This window comes from Rhodamnia argentea, chromosome 2 (genome assembly GCF_020921035.1).
Source record: "Rhodamnia argentea isolate NSW1041297 chromosome 2, ASM2092103v1, whole genome shotgun sequence".
Classification (NCBI taxonomy): Eukaryota; Viridiplantae; Streptophyta; class Magnoliopsida; order Myrtales; family Myrtaceae; genus Rhodamnia; species Rhodamnia argentea.
The window spans coordinates 23,576,705-23,597,849 of NC_063151.1; the positions used below are offsets into that span (position 1 = coordinate 23,576,705).

The window sequence follows — 21,145 nt, forward strand, 5'->3', positions numbered from 1 at the left end:
CGGCGAGGAAACGAATATTTTATTGGTGGGCATGACCTTTTCAATTTCTGGTCAAACGAAGAAATAATTTTCTACGATCACGGAAAAGTATGGTACTACCTTAACATAATCATTAATTATGTTTATTCTGAAGATTTCGATATATACTGAATGGAATAACTCTACTTGTCTATAGTCGTGTTCAGCTCATTTCATACGTTAAAGTCGTAGTAAAACCACTTTTGGTTACGATCTCGCTTCTTTCTCGTCTTGGATATTGGCTATCGGACTTTCATCTGGTCCATCGCTAATGTAGGGAAACAAGTTGCACTTTTAATACCGATCGTTCCACGCGGCATACCGAGTTGGACAATGCGTGGATCGATACGTCGGCAATTTCCGGCTGACAATTGACCCCGAAGGACTACAATGGAATCTTACGCAACCGTGTAGGACTATATTGGGAAAACTGAAAAATTTGGAACCGAATTGATATCGGTACTATAGATTTAATGCTGATTTGGTTATTTCCCACGTGTTGCGCTACATGTACTCTATGTAGGACGGACACTCTCCGAAGGCCCCCATACCGTATTCGACACTCTCCTACAATTCGACATTCTCCGACATGCAATCAATACATAGTCAGCACTTTAGACACGCCAGCGACATATGAGTCCAGCATCTCGACACTCCATTTCGATACGCACATGGTCAATTTTATGCATTTTCAATAAATTATGGGTCAAAATATAAATTTATCAAATATATATATACTTAATTCATATATCCAACCACTCCAAAATTAATATACTCGGCCAGTCCAAAAAATACTTAAGCGTGAATATCTAACGGAAGAAAAATAAGAAGAAGCGACAACTTACCGCCGATATTTTTGTATATACATTTAATATACGTGTCCCAACATGCCGAAATTCTGCATTTTTTATAGAAATCACATGTCGGTATATAGTATCGTATCTTGTTGCGTGTCGTGTATCATGTGTCGTATCGGGGCTACATAGCATGTACTTGGAGAGAGATGATGGAGTTGGCCTAAGTCTCTTTCGGCCATTTTCCTTTGGGGCCAAAACAAGTCATCGTTGAAGGTGTGAAATTCTTAGCGCGCTCATGGTGGGGGCAATGCATCCTGGGCTTTTTCCCCTAACTGATTGGCCTGTTGAATTCTGCATTCGGGTCTGTTCCAGCCAGAAAGCTATCGCATGCGTTGGATCCTTGTGCTTCACCCACATCATATAACAATGATCGGTTCCCAATCTGGTCTGGTCCGATTCCCAAACAGTCCAAACATTGAATCGGTTGCATTTTTTTGTGATTTGCCATTAGATTTTTTCTTGTTAACAACATATTCACCGAACCACATCTCGTTAATTGAATCGCGTTATTGCTAAATTTGAAAGTCGTAGTAAGCATCTTAAGCAATTTACGTTTACATTTAGGAAACTTAAAAAATATATATGTATATGTATATATATTATCCAGTTTGATTCCCTCTAGAACCAGGAACCAAACCTAAAATAACCAATTCCAATTTTATGAAATCGGAAACCGGAATGGAGCTCTTGAGAATTGGACCAAACCAACTAATTTGGTTCTGTCCCAGTTCGATCGGTCCATTATGCTCGGTCTTAACTTCAACAAGGTCTCCCTTTTCTCCATCAATTTGAGCCTTCGGTTTTCAATGATCGGGAATATTTCACGTGTCGATAAATCATATGGTACCAAAATAAGAGCATCGTGCAAATACGTCCAATCGGAATAGCAACATATATAATAAACATGTCGAACTTTCTCGACGCATACAGTTCAAGACAAGTTTAACGAAACAACTCTCACACACGACACGACGGGACACTATAGAATATTGAACTAAGCCAGCGGTCCGAGAAGTGTTCTTTAAGACAAGACATGAATTCATATTTAGACACAATATACAAGACATGTTCTTCATATGTGCAGTAAGGGTGAGCATAGTTTCAGCGTAAAATCGAGACTCAAAGAATAGGACATGCAGAATTGATCCGGTTCCAAATGCGATATGATCCGATTTCTGGTTCCATATTTTTTGGAACCTATACTATGTGGTTCGGACTCGAACCAAACCACCTACGGTATCGATGAGGGCCATGAGGCAGAGGCTAAACAACTGTGTTTTTGAGTGCGCTTCGCTTTGTGATTATTGGTATCGGCATCATGTGGTCTCAATCTATTGAAGTGCGGTGCGGGAGATTTACTGTAGATCATTAGATTAACTTAAAGGTACGTTCAAGATTTCAAAAATTAAAGCATTTGCAAGGTACATTCAAGATTTCAAAAATTAAAGCATTTGCTCCAACGGGTAAGTTTCAAATTTCAAATGAAATTTAATTCGATTCTGAAAATGCTTACCCCTAATGCACGATGACAAAGATAATATATTTCAGCACTTTAATGTTGTGAACCAAAACTATCCACAATCCTCATATGATCTCGCTTGAGTTTACTAATTAAAAAGTCTGGCGAATGTCAATATTCAGCTTGGTAGCATGTAACGTTGATTTAAACGGGTTAACTTTTTACCTAATCGGGTCGCGAGAGTTGAATGGTGTCACGTCATAAATGAATCTTTATCACCACGTACATAGAAAAATATGACCACATTTTTTTTTTTGGTACGTCGCGAAAAATGAATGATTTTAAAATTATTTTTTAAAAACGATCGCTTATGTCGTGTGCAAAAAATAAATTAAAGACTTTTTATCGTTGAATAAAAATGCTTGCACATAAATTATAATCGATATAAAAACAATTCTTATTGACCGATTATTTCGAACAATAAAAATGATAATCTTTAGGAATATGTTTTTCAAGTTATTTATTGTTTCCGAAATAAAAGAGCATTTCCTATTTGTCTCCGATCGTGTCTCATATTCTAGGGGTGATCGGGCCCGGTTCCCAGTTTCAAGGAATGGGAACCGGATCGACCGGTCGGGTCCAATTAACGGGCGGTCCAATCATTGGACTAGTCGCATTTTTTTTTAATGATTTTTCATTATTAAAAATTTTTCCTCGACAACATATTCACCGGACTACCTCTGATTAATTATATCGTATTGTCGTTAAACTTGGAAGTCATACTAAGCTAACTAAGCATCTTAAGTTTAGGTTTAAGTTTATAATTAGAAAATTTTATATTAAAAAATTAATCAGTTCGATTTCTCTAAAACTGTCCGAAATGGATTTTAATTATATGAAATCGGGAACCAAATCAGAATCCATAAGAATCGGACGAAATCGATCCGTTCGGATTCGATCCAGACGGTTGCCGATTTGATGTATGATGAATTATGTTCGGCCCTATCATATTCGTCTGTAGAAATCAGAAGTGAGAAGCGGTTTCTTTCCTCTTTTGGCTTTGGCCGCACCGAGTAACTTTTTCTGGCTTCCACATCTATCCAGACACGCACGTGGCATTAAGATGCACACGTTCTGGCCCAGGTGGAACCTCCTTCCTTCCACGCGTGTCAGTTATCTCTGGGAAAGCCAGCCCTTTTCTCCTTCCCGCGACTTGCCCGCAAATCCAACCTCCCACTTTAGTTGGAACTTTCCCGAGAGAAGAGAGAGAGAATTTTACGTGAGGATGATGAACGTGGTGGCCATTTGCCTCGTAGTGACGTCGCTCGCGGCGGCCGGAGTCTTGTCTCCGGGCCCGGAGAAGCAGAGCAGCGACCGAAAGAACGACGAGGTGATCTTGAAGGAGGGCCACCGAGTCGTCGTCGTCGAGTACGACCGGGACGGCCACGCCAACACCAAGGTCTCCATCTCGCCGGAGCACGACCACGTCCCCATCAAGCCAGCCTCCGTCTCCAACCTCGAGGGCCACCTCTACCAAGGCGCCAAGGACGTCCTCGAACGCTCCAAGGACAAGGTGAAGGAGGCGGCCTCTTCGGTGGTTCCGGAGCGGAAGGAAGACGGTGGCGGTCGTGGCTATACTGGCGCGAAGGAGCTGATATGTGACGCCTTGGGCAAGTGCAAGCACGGGATCGCCAGCAGCCTCGAGAAGGCCAAGGAGGAGGTGACGGAGAAGGTCCACAAGGTCGAGGAAGACGCGAGGCAGGCGAAGGATGCGGCGGAGGAGAAGCTGCGGAGGGCCGGGGAGGCGGTGACGCTGAAGGCGCACGAGGCCAAGGAGATGGCGAGGGAGGCGGCACAAGAGGCCGGGGAGAAGGCGAGGGAGACCTTCGAGAGCACGCGGGGCGCCGTGCAGACCGCCAAGGAGGAAGGGAAGATGATGGCCGAGGACATCCGGAGGAACGTGTCGGTGGCAGCCGGGGCAGCGAAGGAGCGGGCCAAGGAGAAGGCGGAGGAAGCGAAGGAGGCCGCAACCAGCGTGGGCTCAAGGCTGCGCAGGCTTGGGGAGACGGCCAGGAGGCACGTGGCCTCGCTGTTCGACAGGAGGACGCTGGCGGGGCTGGTGCACCTACTGGGGTTCGCGATGGCGTACGGGACGTGCGCGTGGGTGACGTTCGTGTCGAGCTACGTGCTGGCGGGGGCGCTGCCGAGGCAGCAGTTCGGGATGGTGCAGAGCAAGATGTACCCGGTGTACTTCAGGGCCATGTTCTCCAGCGTCGCCCTGACCCTGGTGGGGCATTTGTTGGGCCAGGGGAGGCAGGTATTCGCGAGCAAGCCGGAGATGTTGCAGGGCTTGAACTTGTTGGCCTCGCTTCCACTGGTCCTGGCCAATATGCTCTACTTGGAGCCTCGTGCCACTAAGGTAGGACGAGTTTATTTTGATCGGATCATTTATCTCCGACTCAACTCAATTTACCCGTGTAACAGGTCTACTAAATGGCACGCCGCACCTGACCTTACATTGTTTCTCCGCATGATTGTATGTACCCTTTGTTGATGTTAACTGTGCTCTTCCTTACGATTCATTCCAGATAATGTTCGAGAGGATGAAGCTGGAGAAGGAAGAGGGCAGAGGGCGAGAGCACCAGGGCGGTGCCGAGGCGACCCGCGCTACCGAACGGAGGCCCCCGCTGCCAGATGACGCTGCAGCGCCGACACAGGAGGACAGGGAAGGAGACGCCCTCCGGTCCCGAGTAGCGAGGTTGAACGAGAGGCTAAGGAAGCTGAACTCGTATTCGTCGCTCCTCAACGTCGCGACACTGATGGCCCTCACTTGGCATCTGGTCTGTCTTGCCCAGCGCATCTCGGCGCCGTGCTGATGTGCACCCGAACTTGGGAAGATTTTGATGAATGCCGGTGCAGTAAAGAGTCCTTTTGCTTGCTTCTGGTTCATCTGTGTACATATACGCCTTTGTGTATGGTTCGGCTTTGAAACAGAGACCAACTGCTTTTGGGTTTTGCCGTCATTTGGTCTGATTGCCCATACTTCTTAGGTTGGATGCGCCGCCTCTATTTAAGTGCTTTGCTACTCAGGGTGCTGCCATACAAAATAGATTTTCTTCGTTCTATTGGGCTAGGTGCTTCAAGACAAGCCTCTCCAAAAGATTTAATTTCATTGGGGGATGATATTTTCACTCCATTTTGACTGAGCCACTCTTTTTTTAAGTTAAACAATCAAAATACGTTCATCTCTCTCTTCAATTGATTTTTCTTTTTCTGTTAGACTAACCGACCAAAGCCACATTGATCATTTACCTTGTTAGTTTCACTAACAAATACTCCATTATACTCAATAACATATCATCTTATCTTGCATTCTGGTATCACTTTATCTAAAGAAGGTTGTTAGTTTTAATATATCAAGCTCGGCTGTAAGTTGTTCAAGAATAGTGGTCAAGTTTTCAATTAGAAAAGCTACATGAGTTATCACAGGTTTCTATTTACGACGGCTATAACTATAAGGCTTATCGATACATAATTAATTATCTATTTTTTATCAAATAATTTGACTGAAACTTTATTTGAAGTTAAAATTTAAATTTGATCTATTCATCTAGGCAATCTTGACCTTGAGGTGCTTTTTGGGAATGAATTTGCAGATTTTTAATGTTAAACATTATTTATTTTATGCTTCCTTTTGAGTTTTTGACATTTTAATTTGAATTGCAAGATGGGGATTGAGGAATTTGTTAAACATTCTTCGCTCTCAAGTTAACATCAAATTATTTCAGATGAAAGTTTTAAGCGTATGTTAAACTTTTTTGTCAGAGGTTAAATTTACAATTATTAGTTTCTTCATGGTAGGAGTAGAACAACAAGGAGTTCCTTTTTTTTTTCCCTTTTTCTGGTTAACATTTGATTATGATTCTAACAAATTATCCATTTCAATATTTTTGAACAATTTTTTTCTTTTTCATTATTGATTAAGATCGGCTAGAGAATGAGATTGAATTTTAATCTTCAACTTTGAAATATAGTCTCAAAGCAAATAATTGTGTGCTTAAAAATCGCCATATTTTAAAAAATTCTAATATTCAATATTGCCTCTTATGAAACAAAATGTGAAATCATAAATTAAAGTTAACAACTATCATTAGGCAAAGTGATAGTATGATGCATGACAAGATGATGTCTTACTGAATATAATGGAGCATTTGTATGGTACAACTTACGAGAAAGATGATACAAATAAAAGTATATTTTTTTTGTTAGCTTAATAAAATAAGCAACAATAAATTGACGAGAGAAAGGAGGGTATTTCGGCTATTTAACTAAAAAAAAGAGTATCTTAACCAAAATGAGAATGGAAATAGCACTATCCTTTTATTAAATACCGTGAAAAATTTTCGACTATGTCACTGTGACATTAATTTTCCAATCTTTTTTGTTTTTCCAAAGCACCAAACTTGTACAAGTATGATAAAAATACTTTCTTGTCCATCATAAAAAAAAATTCTAAATTTTGCCCATTGTGGTATCGCATACCACAAACTTTTTTTTTTTTTTGTCATCTGTATTCAAATTTGTACCATTGTGACAAAATTTTGAGGTATTAGTGTCAAGGTGGATATAATTTAGGGATTTTAATGACACAAAGGGTATTTGGTAACACGAAAAAATGTTTGTATACAATATTGGTGTTATAGTGGGCATACTTTAGGATTTTGGTAACACAAATTACATTTTATGTACAATTTGCAACCCTAGCTTTGCTTTCTAGGCTTCATTTATTTCATGAAAATGAATAAGGTATAAATATTTTTCTAAAAAAATTTAGTCAATAAAAAATATTATTATTATTATTATTAATTTATGTCTAAATATTTTTGTGAACTTAAATTTTTTATAATTATCATTTTAGGTAAATATTTTATAAATCAATTATTTCTCATGAAATCAATAGTCATTATTTTTTGCAAAATAACCGGACGGTAAATTCACCATTAATGTCCAGAATAGATTTCTTCAATATGTCTTGATCTGCCTCGGATTAATCCTATAACGTATCAAAAGCCCGTACGAAACATGATCAGGCGAAGCCCAGTTTGGTTAGCCATTCAGATGAGAACGAAAGCCCAGTTTAGACTGGATTCCAAAATCCTTGCATGTGTGGGGAAAATTGTCAAAAAAAGTCTTAGAAATTTGCAGACGCGGACATCGGCCGGCCTACATGGCACGGTTGACTCTAACATGAATATTTTTTAAATTTTTTAATAATTTTTATATTCTATAATTTTTCCTTTCTTCTTCATTCTTTTTTCCTTCCCTCTTCTGCATTGCAGGTGGATAACCACCGTCCTGCCGCAGGCTGCACGCTAGGATGGTTGGCCTCACCAAGTCGAGGGCGAGCCTCACCACGGATGACCCTTCCCGGGAAGGGTGGCATCGACTAAAGGCCCACGAGGCTGCCACGACGATACCTCGCCATTGCGCCTCTCGTTGTCATCAAACGCCAACCCCTCACCACTTGAGTCATCGCTGCCAACCCTCCATTATGTCTATCACCATTCGCGAAGGTCGTGGGTTGGTTTTGGCAGTGGGAATGAAGGTCACATGCGTCGGTGTCACCAAATTTGGCCTAGGCGAGCCTCACCCAGGCCAGCAAGGCCTTGCCGAGTGTCGCCTTCGCCTAAGTGAAGCCGACCATGGCCACCCTGGCCTACGCAAGGGTTGACCATGGCAAGGCTCGCCCTCAAGCTAGCGAGGCCAGTCGTCCCAGCGTGCGGCTAAGCAGTGACAGATCACATGCAACACAGAAGGAGGGAACGAAAAAAAGAATGAACAAGAAAAGAAAATAAAGTAAATAAATTATTAAACTATTTTAAAAAATATTGAAAAATATTCACGTTCACGTCGGTCGTGAAAAATATTAAAAAATATTCACGTTAGCATCGGTCGTGCCATGTGATACGGCCGGCGTCCACATTAGTAAATTCTGGCTAAAATTAATCGAATGAACTCAATTGGCACAAATACAAAAGGTTTAAGATTAAATTGGCATTAATAAAAGGTTTAGAATTGAATTGGCACAAATACAATATGTTTATAAATTTTTTTTTTACGCTTTTCCATACTATATACATACACACGTCCGAATAACAACATACAGTTCGAAGTCAACATTTATTTTCCAGAGTACGAAGGACTCAAAAGCGCACTCGCGAGATTTTGATTGAAAGAGAAACTGGCAAGCGGGGTGGGCTCGTTGAGTAGTCCGAAGCCCAGTTCGTAGGATCACACGTCTCGGCCGGTCCCGGGAAGGACGGGGCCTGGACTTCAGCCGCGTTCCCCCCAGGCCAAAGCCCATTTTCACGGGGCGGCGGCGCGAGGGCGAAACTCCTGGACGCGCCGCCAACTCCCTTATGGTGCGTAGACCAGCTTCTTTCCCAATTCCGTGTATATTTTAACGGGAAGTTTGGCGGACATACGTTGGATGCGTACGGGGGGACGGAAAGACGTCGATCCGGACAAAAAAAGGGACGAAAACGACCGATTAATTTAGAACGGAATCTCGAGACATTGGGTTTAAATTCGTGGGGGACAGCTGTTTGGGAGGCGGGGACACCTAATCCTGGATTATCGGCCAATTTCCCCGCTCCTTAATCATTGCGAGCCTCCAGCTGCGGAGGTTGCTTCTCCGTCAAGCCTGCCACAAATCGAGACAATCATGAATTTCTCCTCCTTCCCCACAATGTTTTTTTTATTATTTTAAAGTGGATGGATTGCTGTCAAACTGATTAATTCCTCTGCTAATTTGGTGGGAGATTCCTCCTCATGCTCTTGATTGGCCCAACTGTCCGTGCTGGGCCCCCCCAGGCCCCACTTTTTTTTTTTCTTTTTATGTTTCTTTTTCATTGAAATTTTTCAAAATTTTTCAATATATATATATATATATTTTTTTTTGTGGGGGAGGGGTCTTTGACAGAATCGGAGGACCCCACGAACGGGCGTCAGTTTCCTCGTAGAGACCAAAAAGCTTATTGCATGGACCCGAGTGCAACTTACCAAAAGTAATTTTCTGGCCGAAGCATATTATTTTCGCAAGGCATTTTTATTTAAAGTCGATTTCTTAAGAAATAATAAAAATAAAGAGATCCAACTTTAAGTCAAATTTCGATTCTGTTCTGAATTTTTTTTTTCCTTTTTTTAATCTAACATGGACCTTCGACTTTCGTCCCGATCTCAAATCTGTTAACATGTGAAAAAATCGCAACTAATTTCTTCGAGAATATCAATATTAGTGCGGTTGCCAACGGATCAATTCTACTTGAGAATCAAATAGGCCCGACCCGAGAATCGGGGTTGCCGTTGGAATCGGTTAGATTCCGGGAGCGAAGAGCCACTGGAGACCGAATTTGGAATCGATTTCATAAATCCTAAAAACCCTAATTTTCTTTTAGCATCTTTTTCTCTACCTCACTTTTTTTCTTTGTTCTTCCCGACCTCATTTAGGTATTTCACGACTCTCTCTCTCTCTCTCTCTCTCTCTCTCTCTCTCTCTCTCTCTCTCTCTCTCTCTCTCTCCGCTAGCTCTTCGTTCGAGCCTCACAGCACTAGCTCGTTCTCGACTCGCCTTTGCTCGCTCGTCCTCGTTCATCTTTTACTTTGAACCGTTTTGTCGCTCATATTATTTTGCTGTAAAAAAGGAACAAAAGAAGCCGGGTTCTTCTCGGGTAGAATCTGGAATTGACGGCAAAAGTAGGGTTGGTTCCAAAGTCGGTTCCGAAACAAGTAGGGTAAGTTTCAAGTATCAAAAATTGGAAATCAATTGTAACAAGTTATGTTACAAGTCTAGAGCCTAGCCACTTCGGAACCGACCATCCCTTATCAACAATGGAATGCTATTGTTGTTCCATAACAAGTTGATGGCGTTGAAGAAGACACGAGTTTTTGATAATAGACATGTAACCGACCCCAATATTAAAACTTTTGAAGAAACTAGAGGCAATATTCAGACGTGCGGCCATACTCAATGTTAGAGTAAAAGTCGGGAATTTTTTAGGGAATTAGCAACAAAGAAAAAGAGTGACTTCGCTGGCATTAACAAGCCGTCTTCTGCCGTTCCACGAACATGGGCCAGGAAAGGGCAAAAGCTAAAAGGAAAATCAAAAGGAAATTAAAACGAGTTACGATCCGAACAAAAAGCAACTGCGACGAAACCGAGCAAGGCGACAAAGCCAAAAACGTTCGAGAAAAACCAGATGCCGTAATTCGAGGTACGACGGAGGAATATCAACGGCGGCGATGTCCCGAAGCGAAATTAATGTCCGAAGGGTCGTTGTCCAGTCCCCCATCAACGAGCCCTGTTCCAAAGCTGGCGCTTGGCCTCTTTCGTTTCCCCCGATTTTGGCCTCGCGTGAATTAAACGTTTTTCGAAATCTAATCGCCATGATTAAGGAGCCAGCTCTTAATGGGATCGCGCCACCTGTCCAGCTCCATCCCAAGCTCGGGTCGAGAGTGCTATAATATTTACATAATAAATCAAGCATTCATCTAACAATTTAAACTCCTAAAATAAGAACAGTGATCTCGTAAAATTTCACATTTTATTAGAACGTGAATTGTTGGGTTTGAAAATACAAAGTACCAATTTCGAAACATTACGTAATAGCATACGACCATCATTGGCATACAATAACACGTCTAATCAAATGTTTCTCTTGGATGACCCTTTCCACAAAGCCTTCGGGCATTCAAACAAGCAACCGACAATTTTTTCCTTAATTCGGATCACGTGCAAACTACACCTTTACAAGTCGTGATCGTGGAATATTAACGACGTATTACGAAATCAGCGACTTAGTCCCACAGTTTCTAATTTTTTTCCCATTTGAATGCTTCTAGATAAAGAAAAGTCAGCATGCGACTTAAGGAGGATGGGATCTTAATCATCTAATCCTGGACCACAAATCCATTTCATTAAGAGTATTGAACCCCGAAGGTTGGTCACGATAGCTGAAAAGGGATCAGCTTCCCGGGACGAAGCGTTCCCTGATTACGGCATTTAAATTTGCTCGGGTCAATTTCTACACCGGCATATGCTGAAAAAGATAAAGGAATTCATGATGATGATGACTTGACAATTGATTGATTGGAAATTACCTAGAATTTATCTTCTTCTTTTTTTACCCTAAATGCGGGAAACTTTTGCAATAAACAAAATATTAATATATAAAGAGTTAATATTATGAAAAATCTTAAACCGATATATCTGTAATAAATTTACTTCAAATCATTTTTATCACAAAAAATTTTAAATTAGTACACATGTAATAAATTTACTCCAAATTATATTTTTCATCACCAAAAACTTTAAACTAGTACATTTGTGATAAATTTACTCCAAACTAATTTTTTTTTACCACAAAAAATTTCAAACCGATTTACATGTGACAAATTTACCATTTGCTAACTATTGTTACATTTTACTCTCAATTTGCTGTGTAATATATATTTTTTTTAGCAATATTGTTTAGATGACACGTGGCAATTGGCGGATGTACGAGTTGAGGATTTTTATCTTCTCCCATAAGTAAAAGTTGAGGGTTTTTTCATAAAATAAAAGAAAGTTTCGGATATAATTTGGACAAATGCTAAAGTTTGGAGTTTTTTACGAGATAAATGCTAAAATTTGGGATTTTTTTTTTTTTTTGGATATTAGGCTCAATTCAATATGATAAGAGATGTCAAGAGCTCATAAAGGGTGAAAATAACGCTGAGCCTAAACATAACCAAATGAAAGTTTCAGGATCTTATTGCATTTGTCCGCACGGTTTAAGGCACTCCCCACCTGCCGTCCCACCTTGTAATATAGATAGATACACAAATATATCTATCTATGTATGTATAGTACAAGTATACAGCTAGCATTTCTTTGGGAGTGACAACGTGATGATATTAAGAGCACATGGATAAGATGGGGAAGTTCAATTGGGTTTTTAATAGGAGCAGTTTTTCATGAGCCGCCAAAAAGCCTTTGGGCATGGACAAAGTTCGACCACGCCTTTGGAGCAAGCGTGCTGTGCTCTATATACCTCTCCACATCTGCATACCGATATTGCGTCCTCGACAAAACACGCTAGAGTGAAGGATTTGCCTGATCGACAGACTATCACTGGTGCCGGTGGGAATAGGAAGCCAATCGGGGTCTAAAACGTGGGGATCGAAACGGCGATCGAATTGATGGGTCGACATAACAAATTTTGCCCGACCGGAAGCTGCACATAGACGGCCTCGAGACCTCAAAATCCGCACGCATTCTTTCTGACAACGGACCACAATATGGCAAAGGTGGACTTTAGAGAAATCGTCATACGGTCGTTATAGAATAATTGATGATTTATGAAGAAGTAAATCGCACGTTACAAAGCCGTCATATGACCGTTGTAAAATCGCTGTAAAATCATTATATAGTAATGACAGATAAAAAACGTTACGAATTGATGACGATAAAAAAATCGTTACAATAATAGCTTTCACTATTTCAAAAATTATTGAAATATTCAACAAAAACTACATTCATAATTTGATCTAAACGGATACACTAACCGCCAGATCAATCAATTACCATGACGACAGCAACGATCGAGGACACATTTCTCTTCCCCGATTTAAGTTTCAAACGAACGACCGACGAGCATTTGCGTTCGAGGCCCCAATTAAAAAGAAGGAAGGAAAGGAAAAAAAACTTATGGGGCCAAGAAAGGATGACATTTGAATAATAGTGCCGTTGGGAGGGGGCACGTGGTAGGGCATAGGGTGCAGTCCATTCGTCAATCATGATGGAACAAATTTTGCGTGCGTTTTGGAAAAATTGTTGGCGGCTTCTTGTAATCGTAACCTTACCTTAGCCTGCCCCGTAGCGTAGGCCCCAATAATGACGCAATAATTTTTTGCAATTTTTCGGGGAATCCGCTTTCACTTCCCCTCCCCTCGCCTTCGCGTGTAATTACGGTTTTGCACTTGGTGAAACGTGCGAATTTCCCCCTTTTGTCTTCTGCCCAGTACTCGTAAAAGATTCCAACATCATGACATTCACGAGGTTCTTCTGCCTTCTGTCCTCGAATTGATACGTTAAGAACGTTGGAGACTCGGCTATCTAGAGATTCACGAATCACCTTATGAATCTCGTAATTATGAATCTCGTAAATAAGTGAAGGTCGAAGTTTTGGTATGTGCAAAGTAGTCCTAATTTAGAATAGTTTGCATGTAATTAGTGCGATTTGAATGGACGCCCCCCTTTAGTGCTCAAGTTAGAAATTCTCAAACGCCCTAATTGATTGTGTCAATCCGATGCTTAACACCCTCGAAAATAGCGTCTCGTTTTTTTGTTCAACCTAGTTATCGGATTTTCGAAAGTTCATTCGTTGTAGCCCTTCCGTTAAAAATTTCTAACACTGTTAGCCAATGTGGCCATAATTTGTGTTAACCTGATTTTAGATTTGCCGTGTCGATTTCTCGCATGGTTTATTCGTGGTTTTTCTGTTTGATTCAAAAAAGAGAAATCGGAAAAAAAAATGCTACGTCATATTTTCATCCTTTTCGATGCTGTTTAGAGGATTCATCAAACGGCTAGCTAGAGAAGGCCCCCCACGGACACTGAAGTGCATAACGAAAGTTTGTTTCCTGTTCGCACCAAATGATAAACAACGGCGTTAACGAAAGCTGCTTTCCCTTTTCAACCAAAAATCAAAAAACGACAGAAATTGTCTGATCGGCTGCTACATTTGAAACGTGCCTTCCTTAACAGTTAACACCCGCCCGCAATTGCAAACCGATCAATGTTTTTTATTTAATAATCCAAAATATAAATTCAATCCACTAGAGTCTTCCATCTTTTCTTTTTTCTTTTTTTGTGTTCTAGAAGGGGGAAGTTTAAAGGAATCTAATCTTAATCCGTATTTCCGTAATTGAACCGTGCATCCGGAGTTTTGACTCACTCTTTCGTGAATGCGCACTTAACCCTTAAGGTCGCGTTTGGTCGTCCGTATAAAACTCGGGATAGGGTATGTTTTATCCTATCCCGTGTTTGGTAGGTGTCCCGGATAGTATAATGTCGGATATAAGGGGGATATAACCCGGATAAAAAAATCCTAGGGGAGGGGTAGAATAAGGTCGGATAGGATTTCTCTTATCCGTCATATAAAAGCTAACTTTCTTGTCTCATTTGTTTCTATTTTCATTTTATTTATTTTTTTTGCAAAGAGTTTTGAAAATCTAATAAAATGTGTACATTTTCAAGTTTTTTTTTTTGTATGAGAATATTATTTTTATAGTAATAAGATTGGAATATTTCATAACATCACATAGAGCATATATGTCATTTATATTGATATACGGTTTCTACCAAATGCGATATAAGATAGGATATGAGAATATCCGACTTTAAATCCGTAGTTTACCAAATGATGGATAGGATATGGCCAAATCCCTAGATTTCTTATCCTATCCTATCCAATCCTATCCCGACCAGAAATCCCGACGACCAAACGCAACCTAAGTCGCCCGAGTCATTTCTTCCGTGCGACTCGATCTCGCCAATCGAGCCCCGTCCAATTGTACTCAACCGGAAATCCGACCACTGACTCGATCCAATCGCTCCGGCGAGCCTATCTGTTGAACCGTCGGGACGTGTTGATATACTCCACAGGTCTATGCACACGAGATAACGACGTCTAAGAGTACAGATCGTTCCTGCGTTCGCACATAGATAAGATTCAAACTTGTGACCTCTCGCTCAAAAAAACATAAAAAAGAAAGGGTGGGCCCGAGAGGATTAGGCCAAGTGGCCAGATGATAATCCCAGTCCTTGGCCCCTTAAGTCAAGAGGTCTATCGCGGTCTTATAGCAGGATAAACCGGATGAGATTTACCTCCTCGCGCATTAGAAAGACGTCAATTCGAAACATGACATTACCATATGACTTTTTTGAAAGTAACTCCTCATTAGATACGAGATAAGGATCCACGGGGGAGCGATGCTTTTCTCGAAACGACGTCGTACCGCGCGCTCTGGATCGTTCAAAGTTTTGACCGCAGCTACGCTTTCATTGCTACACCGAAAGATTACTGAAAAAGGCGGGGCTGTTTCCCGATTATTATTGGATTGTTATTGGACCCGACCCAAGAAACGAATAAAGATCTAATAATAATAATAAAAATTCCAGCAAAAAAAATAAAAATGAAGAAATCGAAATCGAAAATTTTTATTATAAAAGCAATTGATTTCTTTTTTTCAACTTTTTTGAAAGGGCAAAGAAAGAGACAGCCAGGAAAAACCAGCCAACAGCTTTGGGTTGCTTTGCGGGGCAAGAAAGCCGAGCTTCGCGGGCCCCACGACCTTGGGGTGGTGGGGCCCACTGCCCCCCTGACCCTGACAGTTAACTGTTGCTGGCCGGCCCTCCCAAAGCTCTCTCGATAACGTCGAGGTGGTCGTGAAATCCATTTTTTCTTTTTTATTTCTTAATTTTTTTTCTTTTTTGATTTTTTTTCGGGGGATTTTTTTCAATTCTTTTTTTTTATCTAATATTTTTCCAATTCATTCGCACGAGAAAATGATCGTGCGACAGGGTGTTCTGAAGACATTCTCAATACGGAGGCCACTATGAAGTCGTGCGTTTCCGGCCAAAAAAAAAAAAAAAACGAAAGTCGTGGGTTTTTTTGGAGGATTTTTCTCTTTTTCGAGGAAAATAAGGTGAAGAGAATATTTGCATCCAATTTTATCCTAAAGTCGGGCGGCGCTTTGGGGACACGAGAAACTGCTCAAAAGGGTCGTGCCCGCAAGTCAAAAGTGACGGGCGGGTAAACATGCGATATTACCATTGGACCAAAAAAAAAAAAAACATGCGATATTACCTGAAGTATACATACATTCCTAGCCTCAAATCAATCAAAAGCCAGCCCCACACGTGATTCTTTTTGTGTGATTGATCGTTTTTATTTCGAGCATGATAAATGAACGAGTCGAGCTCACGTTCAAATCGTTCGATTCCAAAATTTGGCCAATATGAAAAGTTCTAATCAAACGAGTCCTCTCGATTAAGTTACGTCGCTCGACCTGAATTAAATCATGTGGTACACATTTTACATGGGTTAATAGATCACCGAAATCATCCGTACGAAAAATCGAGGAGAAAAGATTGTACTGGAGAAAAGATATTGCTCGGAGCATGTGCGAATCAATATTGTATTCTAGGCCATAAGCGATGGAAGTTTGGTCAGCGGTGTCTCGAGAAACTTCATTAGCGTCCATTTCCTAAGTGGATGGAGTAATGCTTCGGTGATGGAGATTGATTTTTATGCAACGGTGTGATAAAATCACGGGCGATGGCAAGTCTTTAGTTTAGTATCGGAGGATCGGGCAATCGATCGAATCTTCAGATTATTTTTTGGACTTAACTCGATTTGTTTCAACTCGGGGGATGTTTGCAGCATTAGAATATTTAGTTGATTCAGCATATTTTTCGAAATTATGCATATATCTCCTTTGATATTGCATATTCTTAATTGATTATATTTGATATTATTTTTTCCTAAATACCTTAGTTAGTCTTTTAATAATAGGGGCCCACGTACCCGTTTCTAGATACATAGAAATATACCGAAAATTCTCTTTTTTCGCATCACGGCGAAACCATCAATCCATTTATTTTAGGCACCTAACAGGGGAAGGTACCATTCCAATTGGTCGCGAATACCACGATTTCGGGAACTTATGATCGGAGCTAATGGCATGTGGTTGAGCGAACTAACTTGTACTTCAAAGTTTTATCCCAAGCTTGATTCCATTGCTCCTCTCTACCCCACATAAGGTTTGATTAATGTTCGCTCTCCCAAACAATGCCTAATCACAAAATACTAAACTTTGCTTTCGAAGGAAAAGAAAAGAAGAGAAAAAGAAATCAGGGCAATACCCAATAGATTATAAGATTGCTTTGCGGATGGGGGCATCTAGAACATCTGCATGACCTCTTTACTCTAAAAATACGTGCACCCAAGTCGCACTCTAGATGAGATGATTTCTGTTTTCGGCGCATGCTTTGAGTTACGTCTCTCTGTAGCTGATCGGATCAGCAATTTCCCGACTCTTCTTCTAGAACTCGAAATGAAAAACGCGAATTATCTTTATGAAAACATCACGGAAAATCACACGTGTTCGGTAAAAGTACATGTTACTTTATAACGGCCAGACACGAGTCCGAGTCGAGAGTTTCGATAACTCGATTAGTATTGAAATTACATTATATTTTTTTCGAAATTTTCATACGGATTTAAATTTGGTGGGAGGAAGTTCTTTGTGCCTTTTTTTTTTTAATTTAATGCGAGTGCAATCCGATAGAATAATGTGGAAAGAAACAGAGGACATTACTATTCCATCCACGAAGGCGAAGAATTTGGGGGGGCCTTCGTGATTATTATGATTTTGAGAAAAAGAAGAGGGATTACTGCGTGATGGCGGTTTTTCTTTTTTTTTTTTACTTTTAAGAGACGTGCGGGGAGTGGGGCCCGAGCTAACGAAAGTGGTGTACTAGCTGGCAATCTCACTCTGACAGTCTGTTCTTCTTCTTCTTCTTCTTCTTCTTCTCCTATCTCTCTCTCTCCGCTCCTACAAACACACCACCAACTCCATACCTCCGAACCTCAACTCTCAAACCCTGCTCCATTTCTCTCTCTCTCTCGCGTCCCTAAAAAACCTCCGCTTTCTTCATCAAAACGTACCCAAACCCCTCCTCTCCTCTCTCTGTCTCTCTCTGTGATAGTCTTCATATTCTATTTGTTCTCTGTATCGCCTTCGTCCTTCATCCATGGCCGAAGAGACCCAGAAGCCTGCTGCCGAGGCCCCCGCCGCCGAGGAGGTCGTCGTCGTGCCTGACGTGCCTCCTGCCGAGAAGCCCTCAGCCGAGAAAGAGTTACCTCCCGCGCCCGAGCCCGAGGAGGCTCCCGAGAAGCCCGCCGCCGCCGCCGCCGCCGCCGAGGAGCCGGCCTCGGAGGAGAAGGCCAAGGCGGTCGAGGAGGAGAAGGTCGCTGAGAAGATCACCGAGTCCGTGTCCTACAAGGAGGAAACCAACGTGTACTCGGAGCTCCCCGAGCACCACAAGAAGGCTCTCGACGAGCTCAAGCAGCTGGTCCAGGAAGCTCTCAACAAGCACGAGTTCACTGCTCCTCCTCCTCCTCCTCCGCCTGCGCCGGCGGCCAAGGAAGAGGAGAAGCCGGCCGAGGAGGAGAAGAAGGAAGTCGAAGAGCCCAAGACCGAAGAGAAGCAGCCGGAGCCGGAGCCGGCAGCTCCTGTCGAAGAGCCTCCGAAGCCCGAGGCCGAGGCCGAGGTGCCGCCTCCGCCTGCGGTTGAAGAGAAAGTAGAAGAGGCGACGGCGGCAGCGCCTCCGGCTGAAGAGATGGCGGTGGTCGTCGAGGAGGTGGTGGAGAAATTGAGGGCGGAAGTCGACGAGGACGGAGCCAAGACCGTGGAGGTCGACAAGGAGACGATCGTGGAAGTTGCCGCTGCCGCTCCTGTGGCCGAGCCGGAGCCTGTCAAGGAAGCAGAGCCCTCTTCGGAGGCAGCCGTGCCGCCCAAGGAGGAAGCGGATTCCACCCCGCCGCCTCCGCCAGAGGAAGTGTCCATCTGGGGATTTCCCCTCCTGGCGGACGAGAGGAGCGACGTGATCCTGCTCAAGTTCTTGAGGGCCAGGGACTTCAAGGTGAAGGACGCCTTCGCGATGATCAAGAACACAGTCCGCTGGCGGAAGGAGTTCGGAATCGAGGCCCTCCTCGAGGAAGAGCTCGGAGCCGAGCTCGACAAGGTCGTGTTCGCGCACGGGTTCGACACCGAAGGCCACCCGGTCTGCTACAACGTGTACGGGGAGTTCCACAACAAGGACCTGTACCAGAGCACTTTCGCGGATGAAGAGAAGCGCAAGAAGTTCTTGAAGTGGAGGATTCAGTTCCTGGAGAAGAGCATCAGGAAGCTCGACTTTGGCCCCACAGGTGTTTGCACTATTTTCCAAGTGAACGATCTCAAGAATTCGCCTGGACCTGCTAAGAGAGAGCTCAGGCAGGCCACCAGCCAAGCCCTCCAGTTGCTTCAGGACAATTACCCTGAGTTCGTGGCCAAGCAGGTACCCGAAACATTCACCTCTGCTCTTGTTGGAATTCTTTGGTTCTTTCTTTGAAGGGAGGTGAGAAAAGTTTTCCTTTTTGGGATTAGCAAGCGGAGTTCTTATTGTTGGGTTATTGTGGTCTTTCTGCAGGTGTTCATAAATGTTCCATGGTGGTATTTGGTCTTCAACAGGATGATCAGTCCCTTCCTGACTCAGAGAACCAAGAGCAAGTTTGTGGTTTCCAGATCTGCTGAGGTCCTTTTCAAGTGAGTATTAATTGCTCCCTTGGATTCTTTGCTTTGCCAATCTTGCTTCATGCTCCATCGATAGTACTTCTTGTTCCATCCACCACCCCTAGTTATAGTCGTACCTACTCAATTATTGTGTTCCTTCCCCTTCGGCCGTTTTTTTCCTGGTTCAACTATATGATATATCCTTTTGGCTAGGCCCCAAAGAAATCTTTGATGATTCCCCGTGACAAATTTGCTTGATCATCTGTTGCCTCGATTGTTCTGTCTCTTATTCCTTGTGACTGTTTGAGGGCGAGTCTGTAATATCGAAAGAACGTGACTTTTTCCTGCATCGTGGATATTATCGACGGGTGCGTAACCTGAATTAGAGTTCTTGTCTTTGATATCTTGTTGGCGTCATACTGGTAAAACATGTAACACGTGAATGTGTATTGGGTCGTGACAGGCTACTATTTGCAACACAAATTCGTTGTGATTGTAATTCGTTTCTTCCAATTAACATCTAACAGGTACATAGCCCCTGAACAAGTCCCAGTGCAGTACGGTGGGCTGAGTAGGGAGGGCGAGCATGAGTTCACCACCGCCGATGCCGCCACTGATGTCACTATCAAGCCATACTCGAAGCACACCATTGAGCTCCCAGTCACTGAGGTACATAGACATATATCCCTAAGATTCATCCTTGTCTCCATGGAAAGAATTTGCATTGACCCAGAATTTTCTTAATTGTGCAGAAATGTCTTCTTGTTTGGGAAGTTCGGGTCGTCGGTTGGGACGTCGTATATGGAGCTGAGTTCGTGCCGGGCGCAGAAGGCGCCTACACTGTGATTGTGCAGAAGACAAGGAAGGTCGCCCCTGCTGACGAAACAATAATCAGCGAGACCTTCAAAGGTGGAGAGGCTGGCAAGATTGTTCTCACCATTGATAACCAATCCTCCAAGAAGAAGAAGCTCCTCTATAGGTCCAAGACAAAAGCCTACTCTGACTGAACTGCAGATTGAAACGAATTCCCATGCTCAATCATCATCTAAAACTGCAGGGGAAAAAGAAGGGGGGTTGGGGGTGGGTCCTTTCTTCCTAAATCAGTCCTTTCATGGTCATTTACTTTGTCTGAAACCATAATTTAATTTCCTATATTTCGTGTCTGGGGATTTTTTTTTTCTCTTCTTCCAAACTTCCTTATTTATTCCATACGTTTCAAGGTTCTAGCTTTTGGGGATTTGGTGGTTTTTGGTATTTGGAATGCACATACCTTCCTGCTGAATTGGGGGAGCATTTGAGGTTTTATGTCATCATTTATGTAAAGGGATGGTAATGTTTTGTTGGCTGTGAATAGACTCTGTTCTTGTTCATGATACTTTCTGTATAAATGGTGTAAATTTGATGGGTCTCTTCGTTTTGAGCCGGGTCA

General features: G+C 42.5%; 2 protein-coding genes across 6 annotated transcripts; both read left to right on the forward strand.

The window, feature by feature from the left end:
* Positions 1 to 3,559: 3,559 nt before the first annotated feature.
* Positions 3,560 to 5,503, forward strand: LOC115755510. Of its 2 annotated transcripts, none has more exons than XM_048275434.1 (3): positions 3,560 to 4,174; positions 4,208 to 4,753; positions 4,923 to 5,503. In XM_048275434.1, exons 1-3 carry the CDS (start codon positions 3,620 to 3,622, stop codon positions 5,208 to 5,210), a joined length of 1,389 nt encoding a protein of 462 aa, XP_048131391.1. In that variant the 5' UTR covers positions 3,560 to 3,619; the 3' UTR covers positions 5,211 to 5,503. The 2 variants fall into 2 exon arrangements, with proteins under 2 accessions (XP_048131391.1, XP_048131389.1); XM_048275432.1 differs by having other exon boundaries at positions 3,560 to 4,138; positions 4,172 to 4,753.
* Positions 5,504 to 9,843: 4,340 nt separating this feature from the next.
* Positions 9,844 to 21,145, forward strand: LOC115755464 (patellin-3-like). 4 transcript variants are annotated; one of them, XM_048273890.1, is made up of 5 exons: positions 9,844 to 9,888; positions 18,137 to 19,501; positions 19,634 to 19,749; positions 20,244 to 20,385; positions 20,469 to 21,145. In XM_048273890.1, the coding sequence occupies exons 2-5, from the start codon at positions 18,194 to 18,196 to the stop codon at positions 20,721 to 20,723; spliced, it is 1,821 nt and encodes a 606-aa protein (XP_048129847.1). In that variant the 5' UTR covers positions 9,844 to 9,888; positions 18,137 to 18,193; the 3' UTR covers positions 20,724 to 21,145. The 4 variants fall into 4 exon arrangements, with proteins under 4 accessions (XP_048129847.1, XP_048129846.1, XP_048129848.1 ...); XM_048273889.1 differs by lacking the exon at positions 9,844 to 9,888 and adding an exon at positions 17,970 to 17,988 and having other exon boundaries at positions 18,124 to 19,501; XM_048273891.1 differs by lacking the exon at positions 9,844 to 9,888 and having other exon boundaries at positions 18,018 to 18,409; positions 18,614 to 19,501.